Source organism: Leuciscus leuciscus, assembly GCF_965113295.1.
Source record: "Leuciscus leuciscus genome assembly, chromosome: 17".
Taxonomy (NCBI): Eukaryota; Metazoa; Chordata; class Actinopteri; order Cypriniformes; family Leuciscidae; genus Leuciscus; species Leuciscus leuciscus.
Window position 1 is genome coordinate 27,817,717 of NC_138741.1, and position 13,385 is coordinate 27,831,101.

The following is a 13,385-nucleotide window of genomic DNA, read 5'->3' on the forward strand; positions in this document are numbered from 1 at the left end:
CACCAAGACTGCATTTGTTTGATTAAAAATACAGGAAAAAAATTAATATTGTAAAATATTATTATAATTTAAAATAACTGTTTTCTGTTGTAATACATTTTAAAATGTTTTTTTTTTTTCTGTGGCAAAGCTGAATTTTCAGCATCATTACTCCAGTCTTCAGTGTCACATGATCCTTCAGAAATCATGTCTTTTTTTCAGAATCCTTTTATGAATATTGTATAAAGTTCAAAAGAACAGCATTTAATTGAAATATAAATCTTTTGTAACATTATAAATGTCTTTAAAGTCACTTTTGATCAATTTAATATGTTCTTGGTGAATATAATAATTTATTTATTTTTAAAAATCCCTAAATCTTTCTGACCCCAGTCTTTTGAACGGTAATGTATATATTTTTCTTTTGATATTTTCATCAACTTATGTACATTGGTTTGCACTATTTTTGGTTTTGGTAAGCTTCAAATCCTGTAAGAAAGAATACCAATCTACAATACAAATTTACATTAGTAAAACTAAAACTATGTGCATGCATATGGATAGATAATTAGCACAATGCTAACACCTCAAGCATTTCCCCTTGTGGGGTTCAAACCTCCAACTTTGTGTTTGTTTTTCTTGCAGATGTGGATGTGGACAAGCCTGATGAGAAATCCATAATGACATATGTAGCTCAGTTCCTGAAGCACTACCCAGATCCTCACCAGTCCGAGACAGATGGACAGCAAGAGGTACGATTTAGTGCTTATGCGCAAGCTAAAAATACACTAGCCGCTTGCTGTTGTTATTTAATGCAGTCACTGCTGTAGTGCTTGCTCATTAGTCACTAACCATTTACTGTAGTCAATCACAATGTGGAATCCATTCAAGGAGCCTTTGACTCTCGCATCACACCCATAATGCATTGCTCCGTGTGCTCACTCTGTCTCTCTGTCTGTGTCACTCACTGTGCGCATTTGTAGCTGGTTCGTTCCATTCCTACATTCGCTCTCTCTATCCCAGCTCTACAGGTAAGAGCCGATTTCGTCTCGCCTGCATGAGGTTCATTTAGTGTATGGGACATTCTCAAGAGATTATGCCATATGTGCTGTAAAATTATAGGAAACGTAATTACAACCCTACCACAAAGTTATTACATTTCAAGAGTTTAAATACTAATAATTTTAAATAGATAATTGAGTAAAACATAAAAACAACATGAATTTCACAAGTGCAAAAACACATGTGGTCACATGTGAAACAGATACTTTGCACATGGGAAATGTGGTTTTGGATCAGTTCCCATGTGAAATCCACGTGATCACATGTGGGAAACATGGGAAATTCATGTTTTTTATTCTGTAAGGGCTATGAATCACACATTAAGACTAGGAATAAAATGAATAACTCATGATATGTCTCTCAAAACATGCTTTTTGTTAACACAAAAACACCCAGAACATCAGGGTTGAATAATAAAAAGATTAGTGCACAAAAATTCTAATAATGGCCTTAGCACCACATCTTTTGCCTTTAGTATTCTGATGCTTTTTCTGTAAAATACTATATATATATATATATATATATATATATATATATATATATATATATATATATATATATATAATCTTACATGAACTAGTATAATATAACACTGAACAAAATTAAATTCCCAAATAAGTTCAGTATCATGTTAATTATATGAGTAGTAAGAATTGGATAAACATACAACACACAAATGTCACTGTTTCCTGAGAATGGCCTTTCTGCGGTGGATGGATGCTCTTTGCTTGTTTCCTCTCTTTCTCTGGCTTTTATCTTGCTAACGTCTTGACTGTGTTGTGTTTACATCTCTTGATGTGCCTTTGCTCTCCTGGACAGTATGATCCACAAGATATTGAGCTAATGCTTGAGGTATGTGGTATTAATAAATAGGGTCATAATAGCTCTGTATTGTGTGTTACAAAATAATACAAAATAGTTAAATCTATTCAACTTCTTCCCTCTTCTTTGGGATTGGACTCTCTTCTGTTTTTCACTGTTTCACACTGCTGTGTTACTTGCTGTGGGTCTCTTGCTGAATATCTGCTAAACGAGTGATAAATGGTTGTTTCTTTCTGTCTGATGTGCACAGAAAGAGGAACGCAAGGTGCTGAGGGAGGTGAAGATCTGGCTGGATCAGCTAGAGAGAGATATTCTGCGTGCACAGGGATCTGAAGAGAGTCTCACTGACAAATATCAGGTAAAGCTGACCGTTTTACTTCTATGATCTTTAGAATTAAACAGGCTGTTTTTGCTGCTTTTAGAACCTCTACATGTAAATAAGATCTAATAAGATTGGCTTAACTCTTTGCATTTGAAATGAGTTGTGAGTTTGCTGTCAGTTCAGATGTATTTAGTGCTGCCCCATCCTTCTGGTTTTGACTACAGGCCTTTAAGAGCTTCCGTGTGCAGTATGAGATGAGAAAGAAACAGATCGAGTCTCTCCTGCAGCCGGTACACAGGGACGGCAAACTGTCAGTGGATCAGGCAGTGGTCAAACAGTCCTGGGATCATGTGTCTGTTAGGGTATGTGCTTTGCCAAATGTAATTCAAGAGTTTGTTCACCCAAAAAGTACAATTCTGTCATTATTTACTCTATTTACATAATTTTTTAATGGAATGCAAATGGGGATGTTTAGCATTATGTTCATGACACTTGTTATACAATGAAAATAAATTGGGAAATTGCACCATAAATGACAAAAAAGCACCATGAAAGTAGTCAGAAGTTGTACTATTGCTTTGTGTGACAAACAGACTGATTCACTTAAAATGTCCCCACCACCGCAGCTCTTATAATCTCAGGTTTTGTCTATGATACTGAAGGGCTTTGGTTGTTGCATGTGCCGTGCCGTATAACTAATTTCATTATTCCAAGTTTGAAAATGTGGATAGTGATGCACAAATGCAATTTTTGAGAAGAGAAAATTAACACACATCTTATCATCTTAAGATAAACATATCACAAGAATCACTTAAATATCACTAATAATCAAATAAAATCACAATACATATTTAAAAATTAACCTATTTATACAATGGATAAATATGTTATTTTCTTACATAAACTCATTTACTGCATTAAAGAGCAAAAAGAGTGCTTGTTAATATTTGTATAGAATGCTTTAACTTAAGCTGGAGATTGTAAATATGAACTCTTATTTTTTTTGTACATAAATTCTCTATGATTTTGATTATGTCTGAAAATTGTTTTTACTTAAATTCTGAACTGTTGCTGATGTGAGAATAAATGAGTGTGCACTTGTCTAGTTGTCATTAGCTGTAATTAAGTGTGAATTGGAGCGTAGACCGTGGATGCGGGGTTCATTACTGAGGAAAGAGGACAGACACACAGAGACTGTTTTGTTCAAAGGAACAGAGAAGTCCATAGAGTTGCCAGATCTGGCCAGACTCTTGACAGCTTGAAGGGTCCTCACAAACAGTGAGCGGCATTAAAAACAGATCTCTCCTTTTGAATTTTGCTATGCATTTTTGTGGTTTGTGCAGCTCTTAGACTGGCACATCCATCTGGACAAGTCTATGCCGGGCCCTCTGGGAGTGATCGGAGCCTGGCTGCATCGGGCAGAACTTTCCCTGAGAGAGGACGTACCGATTCAACAGGCCCATGACGAGACAGCCAACATCATACACAGAAAACTAGAACAGCACAAGGTAGGTGCAAGAACTTATTTTTATTTCTTGAGGGACTTGCTCCGATCACTGTTCTCCTAAAATTAGAATTGGTTTGTTTTCTGTATAGGAGGTGTTGAAGAATTTGGAGGGACACAGACAGACATTTCAACAGATTCACAGAGACCGATCAGTAAACGGCGTCCCGGTTCCACCAGAGCAGCTTCAGGACATGGCAGAAAGGTCAACTCTGATGAACTTAGGTTTCACTGTTTATAAGCAACATGAAACAGCATTTGCATTGCATTTAATGTCCATTATGTGATGTAGAGAGCTTTAGAGCTCAGAACATCAAATAGACTTTGACTTTAGCCACCTAGCAACCACCCAGAACAACCTAGCAACTACCTAGAGCATCCCTAGCAACCAAATAGCAATGTGTTCACAACCATTTAGAACATGTGGAACAACTCTACAGCCACACAGCAACACCCTAGCAACCACATAGTACCCTAAGTAACCACATATCAATGTGCTCACGACCACTCAGAACATGTGGAGCAAGTCTGCAGCCACATAGAAACACCCTAGCAACCACATAGTACCCCTAGTAACCACATAGCAATGTGCTCAACATGTGGAACAACTCTGCAACCATATGGCAATGCCCTAGCAACCACATAATACCCCTAGTAACCAAATAGCAATATGCTCACAACCACTCAGAACATGTGGAACAACTCTGCAACCACATAGCAACGCCCTGGCAACCACCCAGGGCACCTCTAGCAATAACATAGCAATTTGCTCACAACCACACAGAACACCACTCAGAACATCAGCCAGAGAATCCCTAGTAACCACCCAGAGTACCTCTAGTAACCACATAGCAATGCCCTAGCAACCACCCAAAGTCCATCTAGTAACCACATAGCAATGCCCTAGAAACCACCCAGAACTCTCTAGCAACATGCCAGCGAGTTTTATAAAACGACACGTAACTTTTGTTACATTCAAGTCTTTTCAGAGGTGAAAAATGTCATCACATTTTGAAGACAACAAACTAATAATGAATAATGCACAATAAGACCAGCAACATTTATTAATAAATTATAATTTTTTTGTTTCATGTTGACTTTAAATTAGTGCTGTCAAAGTTAGCGCGTTAATAACGAGTTAACACAAAATCATATTAACGGCACTAATTTTTTTAACAGGCGATTAACGCAGCGCGTGTTTTCTGTTTGACCCGTGGCCCAACCCCTAGTTGGAGAAATGGAGATACAGTGTTGCCAACTTAGCGACATTGCAGACCCCTTTAGCGATTTTTTCCATTCAAAAAAGCGCCCAAACCTTATTTAGTTTCTGAGAATCGCCGGTACTGCTCTCCCAGCACGCGCGCGCACCTCTCTCTCTCTCTCTCTCTCTCTCTCTCGCGTGCACGCGCGGCAGAGAGGAGCAGCGATTTAATTCAGTTAAACACAGATATGATGTTGCTTCTCTAATTTTACATGCAAGTATAGCCGAAATCACAACACAAATATTGTCTTTATCTTATGTGTATTTGATTTCATCAGACAACGGCTCGATTATCAGGATTTTTGTGCAGATTAACGTCTTGGAAGGGAGAGCTGGTTATGTCTTAATGGGTCGCGTTTCAGTCACTATTTCATATTCATTCCGTTGTTTGACAAAACAAACAGTAAAATATACCAATGAAAGCAGTTTTATTCTGAATTTAGCTTCATTAAAATGGGCACAGAGAGAGACAAACTAATTTAATAATAAATAATAAATGTACATTTAGCATTTTCAGAAGAGCTGCCCTGTCATGCAAAAATCTAAACATGTTTGTGTTAGTAAATTGCTCAGTGCAAAGAAAGAGAATAATGGGAACCTGGTATTTCTTTGTTCTTTCTACATGTGTCTAATAGACATGAACAAGTTCTTTGAAAAACATCTATGACCTTTGAAACATGTCTTGTCTTCATGCTCTATGTTGACTATGGTTTCAATAATAAACATACATTTGCATAAAGCATAAGCATCCATATTTATCCATGCCCATGTTGATTTAGAGTATTACAAACTTGAAAAGTTTTAATTTAAGGTACATTTAGAACAAATAAAAAATGTGCGATGAATTGCGATTAATCGCGAGTTAACTCATGACAATCATGCGATTAATCGCGATTACATTTTTTAATCGATTGACAGCCCTACTTTAAATACTAAGGTCTTAAATCTCATCGATTACTGCTATATTTACTGCTGTTTCATGTTTTCACAGGTTTAATTTTGTTTCCACATCATCTCACGTCCATCTAATTAAATTTGAATTCTGGGAGATGAAGTATCGTCTCATGGCTTTTCTTATGCTGGCGGAGTCAAAGCTCAAATCCTGGATCATTAAATACGGCCGACGGGACTCAGTGGAGCTTCTTCTGCAAAATTATATTGTACGCCCTCCAGCTTACTTAATAAACTCTTTTAAATCTGCTTTATAAAAAAGATTCAGCTAACATATCACATTCGCTCATTTACTCACAGGTGTTCATTGAAGGCCATAAGTTCTTTGAGCAATATGAAACCACGTTTCAGACTCTGAAACAAGCTGCAGACACCTACTTGAAATCTGGGGCTTCAGGTAAGACCGATCTCACTTTCATCCATTTTCCCCTGAGGCTGGAGATTCATGCAGCTTTTTATAATCATTCCCTGGCAGTAATTCTGAACTCTAGCAGCCGAAATGAGCCTCTTGCTTTGTGATCTGGCAGCCTCATTCTGTCAAGCATCCTTTAAACCATCATTTCAGTGGCGAAACAAGTGCTCTGGACTAATAATTATTTCTCACTCAAAATTACACTTGGCTCTCATTTGTCACAAATGAATGTTCAGGTCATATTTCACCCCAAAATCAAGAGTGAAAAAAAGTTATATTTTGCATAATGAAAACGAAGCCTATTTTTAGACCTATTTTGCGTTGTCACATTCTTTTCTGCATAAGCACAAGAGACTTCTTTCAGAAACATTAAAAAAATCTTACTGACCAAACTTTATAACTGTATATAGTATGTGACAGTGTGTGTATATATAAAGTAGTGGCCAAAAGAGGATATTTGTTTTTAAGGATCCTACAAATTTGATTAAACCATCAAAATATAAGAGAAATATCTTAGTTTAAATATTTTAAATAAGGGAAGAACAAAACACTAAACTTGGTTCTGGTATTTATCTTACAAAATTATTTGGCAAAAAAGGAAAAAATATAGCTACAGTTGTTTTTTTTTACTACTGTGTATATATATCTCCATTTCTTTAAAATGTAACATTGTCATAATATATTAGTAATATTAGCAAAAATAATTGTAATAGTAATATTATCATTACTGTAATGCAATATATGTATATATATATATGTATATATTTATTGAAATGTTTATGTTAGATGCAGTTAATCGCGATGAATCGATTTGACAGCACTGATATATATATATATACAGAAACGTTTATGTTAGATGCGATAAATTGGGATTAATTGATTTGACAGCACTAATATAATAATAAAAAAAAAACGTTTATGTTAGATGTGATTAATCGCAATTATATGTATATATCAATATCAACATTTACTGTATATATCAACATTTTATTTCTTCATTTTATTCTTTTGAAAATGGCAAGAAATATGCCCTGGATATGTTTGTGACGGTTTCAAAAACAGATTCACTTTGAATACAAAGGTAACATTTCAGGTGTAGTAATGTGGCCTAACCATTTTCATATTGTAGAGTGTAAAATCATCATGAGAGGTGTCTTTAGAGGAACCAGAGTATTCTGTAACATAGTGACTGCTTAGATAATGTGAGTGATCTAGACTGACTGTGCACAAGTGTTTAACCTCACATTACAGTGATTTCACTTCTAGTAACAGCTACTGGCAGTTCACTTGAATTAGCTGATGCTCTAATCCGCAACAGTGCACATCTGCTTGACTCTAGGGATTGATATGCACTTCTTGTGTACCTCAGAAATCAGATTCAGAAATGCATTTGTTTTATACATTCAATACTTTATTATTAATTACGTTTTTTATTCATAATGTGATTTTCATTCAGTTGAAGAGGTAGAAGGGATGAATAAGTTTCTGAGCGATGCAACAGCGCAGTGGAAGAACCTGTCAGTGGAGGTGCGCAGCGTCCGAAGCATGCTGGAGGAGGTGATCTGCAACTGGGAGAAGTACAGCAGCACAGTGGCCAGCCTGCAGGCCTGGCTGGAGGACGCCGAGAAGATGCTCAACCAGTCCGAGTGCGACAAACGGGTGTGTTGTCAAAGTTTGTGACTTTTAGATGAAATGCGTCGGGATAAACGTCGAACAGCTCTTGCGTATTTAAACAGTGTGAATTCTTCTGTAGGAGTTTTTCCGCAGTCTTCCACTCTGGATTCAGCAACACATGGACATGAACGATGCTGGAAACTTCCTGATTGAGACGTGTGATGAGACTGTGTCCCGAGAACTCAAACAGCAGCTGCTCCTTCTCAACGGCAGATGGAGAGAGCTGTTTGTTAAAGTCAAACATGTAAGACAAGTGGCATCACATTTAAGGATTTCTGATCGTAAGCGTCTATTTATATGCTTCAAGTAATGGTTTCATGACAGTTTTTCATGACTGTTTTCCTCACAATCATCACTTTTAAGAAATAATGTAGATGTTCATGTTGGTGTAAACTTAATTCTGATAATATATATATTTTTCTTAGTATGCAAGAGCCGATGAAGTGGACAAACTGAGGAAGGATTATGACGATGGGATTGACGCTTTAAAAGCGTTTATTGACACGGCCAATGAGAGGATGAACACACCAGTTCAAGTTTCATTTCTGAACATAAGGACACATCTTCAAGACGTTGAGGTAATCAGAGTTCACAAAGCTTTCTACCTGGCTCTCTGAAATACTTGATTCTGATTGGTCAATTACAGAATAACCCCCTTTAGTGATAAAATCTCTTTTTTTGTGAATTTTGACCAGCTGGCTTACAGACTTATGTAAAATACTGTTCAAAAGTTTGGGGTTGGTAAGATTTTTCAATGTTTTTTTAAAGAAATCTCTTCTTCTCACCAAGGCTGCATTTATTTAATCAATAATACAGTAAAACAGGAATATTGTGAAAGATGATTACAGCTTCAAATAATTGTTTTCTAGTTTAATATATTTTAAAATGAAATCTGTGATGGCAAAACTGAATTTTCAGCGTCATTACTCCAGTCTTCAGTGTCACATGATCCTTCAGAAATCATTCTAATATGATGATTTGCTGCTCAAGAAATATTATTATCAATGTTGAAAACAGTTGTGCTGTTTAATATCTTAATGGAAATTTCTGATAAATAGAAAGTTCAAAAGAACAGTATTTATTTGGAATATATATATTTTTGTAACAGTCTAAAATTGAAAAATGTCACTTAATGCATCCTTGCTGAAATATATATATTTTTAAAATGTTACTGGCCCAAACTTTTGAATCTTAGTGCACATAATACATGAATAATGTTAGTGCACATAATACATTAATTTTATGCAGTTTATATCACAAAGAATAATGCTCTTTGTTGCAGTATCATTAGAGCTAGAGATCATATAAATATCAACCAATTTCTCGTAGGACATCAAGCACAAAGTGCCGTCCATGGAGGCGGCGTACAAGTCGGCCACGCGTAACGCGCAGCAGCTGACCAAAGACATCACAGAGGAGGAGATCGCTCAGATGCTGGCTAACATGGCAAACATCAAGGATGAGCTCAGCAAGGTGCCTGCCCTGTATTTCCCCATGAACTGCCACATTAAACCATAATCACACCGTCTCACATTATACCTCAATGTCTGGTTCAGATAAGAGAGAGAATTCTGCCCCTGCTGAGGGACTCCCAGGCCATGCTGCCTCCATTAGAGGAGATGGAGAAACATATCACTGGGTTCTACCAGTCGCTGGAGAAGGCGAGCCGCATCACTTCCTCCCGGGACTCCGAGGCTCCAGGAGACTTCAAGCAGAAGTGTCAGGTGACTAAAGACCTATGAGTTGCACGGGTCATTATACATTCATACCTTAAAGCCCTGTAATACTGTTTGCACCACCTTAAAGGCCTGTTTACCAAAAAAAAAATGAATTGCAAGATTTTAAACAAAAGTATAAGTAATATATCATTCAATACTGAAAAGTACGAAACTAAAACTAAAACAAGTACTTGAAAAAGATAAATGTTAGCCGAAATAAAATAAAATCTAAAAAAACTTTTAGTTTAGCTTGATGTACTAACCCTAACCCTGAAATAAAAATGATTAAAAAACGACATAAATATATAAAAAAACTAAAACTAAATAAAATGACAAAAACACAACTAAATTACTTTAAATTAAAATAATAAAATAATAATTCAATATATTAATAAAAACTAATAAAAACTCTGGTAAAAACTGTTTGTGTAATAACAAATTAAATATTTTGCCCAACATTGACTCTCTAGTCAAACAATTTATTCAGGGATCCACATTTTTTTGAAAATTGTCCGTTAAATAGTTTTGTTTAAAAAAAATTGGATATTTTGTGCCTTTGTTTCCTTTATTTGCATCCAAATCGGTGTGGACAGGCATCAAGATTTTTAAAGCACTTTGCCATGTATTAAAATGTATTTGCCATTAATTCTCTCTCTTTTTATACAATTATCAGGAGCTGGTGACCTATCAGCAGAGCTGTAAAAAGTGTCTGTCAGTGATTGATAAAAACCATCAGGTCATTCTGAAATCATTGGACACCAGTAAGAACCTAAAACACCTGGACACGTCATTGCTGGAGAGGCGAATCACCGAGCTTCAGGCCTCTTCACAGGTGGGAACTGCACCGATGAAAGAAGAACATCATGGGCCCTATTTTAATGATCTAAGCGCATGGTCTAAAGCGCACGGCAGAAGTTCACTTAGGGCGTGTCCGAATCCACTTTCGCTAGTTTAACGACGGGAAAAATGGTCGGCTCGCCAGGCGCATGGTCTAAAAGGGTTGTCCCTATTCTCATAATGAGTAATGGGTGTGTTTTGGGATTTACGTGCATTAAACCAATCAGAGTTTCATCTCCCATTCTCTTTAAATGCCAGTTGCGCTCGCGCCATGGCAGATTCGCTATTTACATGACGGAATTTGATAGTGGAAAGACCGAAGCCGTCTCCAGAGCGCAAACGGAACTGCTCGTGCGCAAGGTTAAAGTGCGCAAGCAGACCATCTATGGGACAAGCCGGATTCCACCATATCTTTATGTACACAATAATAATCTTTTACATTGTAATCCTTTTATTTTAATATTTGGCATGTTTGTGTGCTGCTGTCCCTGTGTGTGTAATAAGCAGAGTGTACGCGCGTGCGCTCGGGACCTGCCTATAGGCGCACATTACTAACGTGCTCTTTAAATAACAAAAAAATATACCAGTATATTGCGCCATTGACTTTAGACCAGGTTTCAGTTGGTCTATTTCTGTTGCCTCAAAATAGCAAGGCACCAACAATGCGCCAGAACACACCTCGTTTTCAGACCAGCACGCCCATGGGCGCACAAATGGGCACAAATGCATTTGCTATTTAAACAACATGACGCAGGACGTGAAAATGATAACTGCGTTGGGCTGAAACTAGCAAAAAACACTTACATCGCGTTTGGCGCCGCATTACGCCGGGTGTAAGATGTCTTATACACAAGAATGACTATTGATTGCAAACTTTGGTAGCTTGGTAAATCTGAGCATAGTTTGAGATCTCTTTTATTCTGAATGAGAATCTGAAGATCAGGTGAATTAGGCAGTAGTCGTCCATTTGAGAGAAACAATTGATGTTTCAATTGTGCCTACATGTGTGTTTTTGTACGCTTTCTCTCAAAAAGGGCATGGTAAAAGAAACCACAGAATGGAAGCGACACGTGGAGGCGAACAGCAGCCTGATGAAGAGATTTGAGGAGTCTCGTGTGGAGCTGGAGAAGGTTCTGAAAATAGCTCGCAGCTCCATGACTGAGAGAGGAAACCCAGAGGACCTTCTGAAAAAGCACACTGTGAGAAATGAATCCCAACAGTCTGTTCTAGTGCTCGGCAAATAGGCCGATAGCAGAGTTTGAACATAATTTGGTCTCTAGAAGGAAATGAGCGGAGAAATTTTAAAGCTGACATGATTTCATAATGCTTCTATTGAATGCCCTGCAGGAGTTCTTTGGGCAGCTGGATCAGAGAATCCTCAATGCGTTTCTTAAAGCCTGTGATGAACTCACAGATATTCTACCAGAGCAAGAACAACAGAATCTACAGGAAACAGTCAGGAAACTGCACAAACAGTGGAAGGTTAGAGAGCTATCTATCTATCTATCTATCTATCTATCTATCTATCTATCTATCTATCTATCTGTCTATCTGTCTGTCTGTCTGTCTGTCTGTCTGTCTGTCTGTCTGTCTGTCTGTCTGTCTTCTATACTGAACGGTTTTTATTAAATATATTTTATAAATGGAACAGTTATAGTTGCATAACAATATTATCATGTTACTTTATCTGCAGGATTCATACATTAACATACATTAAAGTTATTTTCCTTTAAGTAAATGTTTCGATTGGTGGCCTATATATTGATAATATGGTTGCTATTATGGGCTTTTCACACCTGAAGGGGTTAACCAATGGTCATATTTAACCCAGAATCAATGTAAAACATGCTTATCTTTTTAAAAAGTATGCTAACTCTCTTTCAAATGGTCAAACATTCAAAATGGCTTCAATTAGGATCAGTAAGGGTTTTTAAGTGGTCTGATGTGGCTATAAACTATAGCTTGAAAACATGAGGAAAAAAACTAGTTGAATTTAATTGGACCCATAATATGAAAATGCATGTTTTCTGCAGGATGTCCAAACAGAGATTCCCTATCACCTGCTGCACCTGAAGGTGGAACTGGAGAAGAGTCGTCTGATGACATCACTGCAGGAGTGTCAGGCTGAACTGGCCCGTGAGAACCGCAGTTTACCCAGCATGGGCAGCGAGAGGTTAATCAAAGAACACAGGGTGAGAGCCACCTGCATTAAACCCTCTATAAATACTGGTTTTGTCCATCGAAATAGACTTATGTTGGATATTTTTATGTAGATGTTTTTTAAGGAAAAGGGTCCTCAGGCTCTTTGTGAGAAGCGGTTACAGCATATGGAGGAACTTATCATGAAGCTTCCAGAGAGCGAACAAGCCCGGCAAACTTTTGAGAACTCTAGGACGGCGTTTGCGGAGGTCAAAGAGGACATCGACGGCACACTTCAGAAACTAATGCAGCACCCTGATAAGTGGAAGGAGTTTAATACCAGGTGAACCTTTGGTCTTCTCTAATGAATACTATTTATTTGGTTTAAAAGACAATTAATGTTCAGTAATGTTCGGATGAGAATCAAAATTTGAACTGAATTGAGCTGGATAATGACACTACTGTCTTGCTGTTATTGAACCGAATCGAATGAACATTAAAATGACTTGAGCTGACTAATGAAACCATTGCCTTCTGTAGAGCTGCTTATAGCCCGCTCAATCAGTCAATCAATCAATCAAAGTTTATTTACATAGCACTTTTAAAAAAAATCAATGCAGTTCAAAGTGCTTTACATGCAAGAACAAGCAATTGACACTAGAATTGAAAATAACAAATAAAAGTAGACCCCCAAATAAATTCTA

At 37.2% G+C, this 13,385-nt stretch overlaps 1 protein-coding gene across 10 annotated transcripts in view; it reads left to right on the plus strand.

The window, feature by feature from the left end:
- syne1b (spectrin repeat containing, nuclear envelope 1b) overlaps positions 1 to 13,385 on the plus strand; it is a 119,820-nt gene that overhangs the window by 21,798 nt on the left and 84,637 nt on the right. For all 10 annotated transcript variants that reach the window (XM_082143165.1, XM_082143171.1, XM_082143163.1 and 7 more), the window contains 17 exons: positions 625 to 731; positions 2,114 to 2,221; positions 2,410 to 2,547; positions 3,529 to 3,693; positions 3,782 to 3,894; positions 5,942 to 6,110; positions 6,202 to 6,298; positions 7,770 to 7,972; positions 8,067 to 8,231; positions 8,413 to 8,565; positions 9,317 to 9,460; positions 9,544 to 9,711; positions 10,379 to 10,537; positions 11,577 to 11,741; positions 11,890 to 12,024; positions 12,576 to 12,734; positions 12,816 to 13,024. In XM_082143165.1, coding sequence (XP_081999291.1) covers positions 625 to 731; positions 2,114 to 2,221; positions 2,410 to 2,547; positions 3,529 to 3,693; positions 3,782 to 3,894; positions 5,942 to 6,110; positions 6,202 to 6,298; positions 7,770 to 7,972; positions 8,067 to 8,231; positions 8,413 to 8,565; positions 9,317 to 9,460; positions 9,544 to 9,711; positions 10,379 to 10,537; positions 11,577 to 11,741; positions 11,890 to 12,024; positions 12,576 to 12,734; positions 12,816 to 13,024 — 2,557 coding nt within the window. The remainder of the gene's footprint in view (positions 1 to 624; positions 732 to 2,113; positions 2,222 to 2,409; positions 2,548 to 3,528; positions 3,694 to 3,781; positions 3,895 to 5,941; positions 6,111 to 6,201; positions 6,299 to 7,769; positions 7,973 to 8,066; positions 8,232 to 8,412; positions 8,566 to 9,316; positions 9,461 to 9,543; positions 9,712 to 10,378; positions 10,538 to 11,576; positions 11,742 to 11,889; positions 12,025 to 12,575; positions 12,735 to 12,815; positions 13,025 to 13,385) is intronic.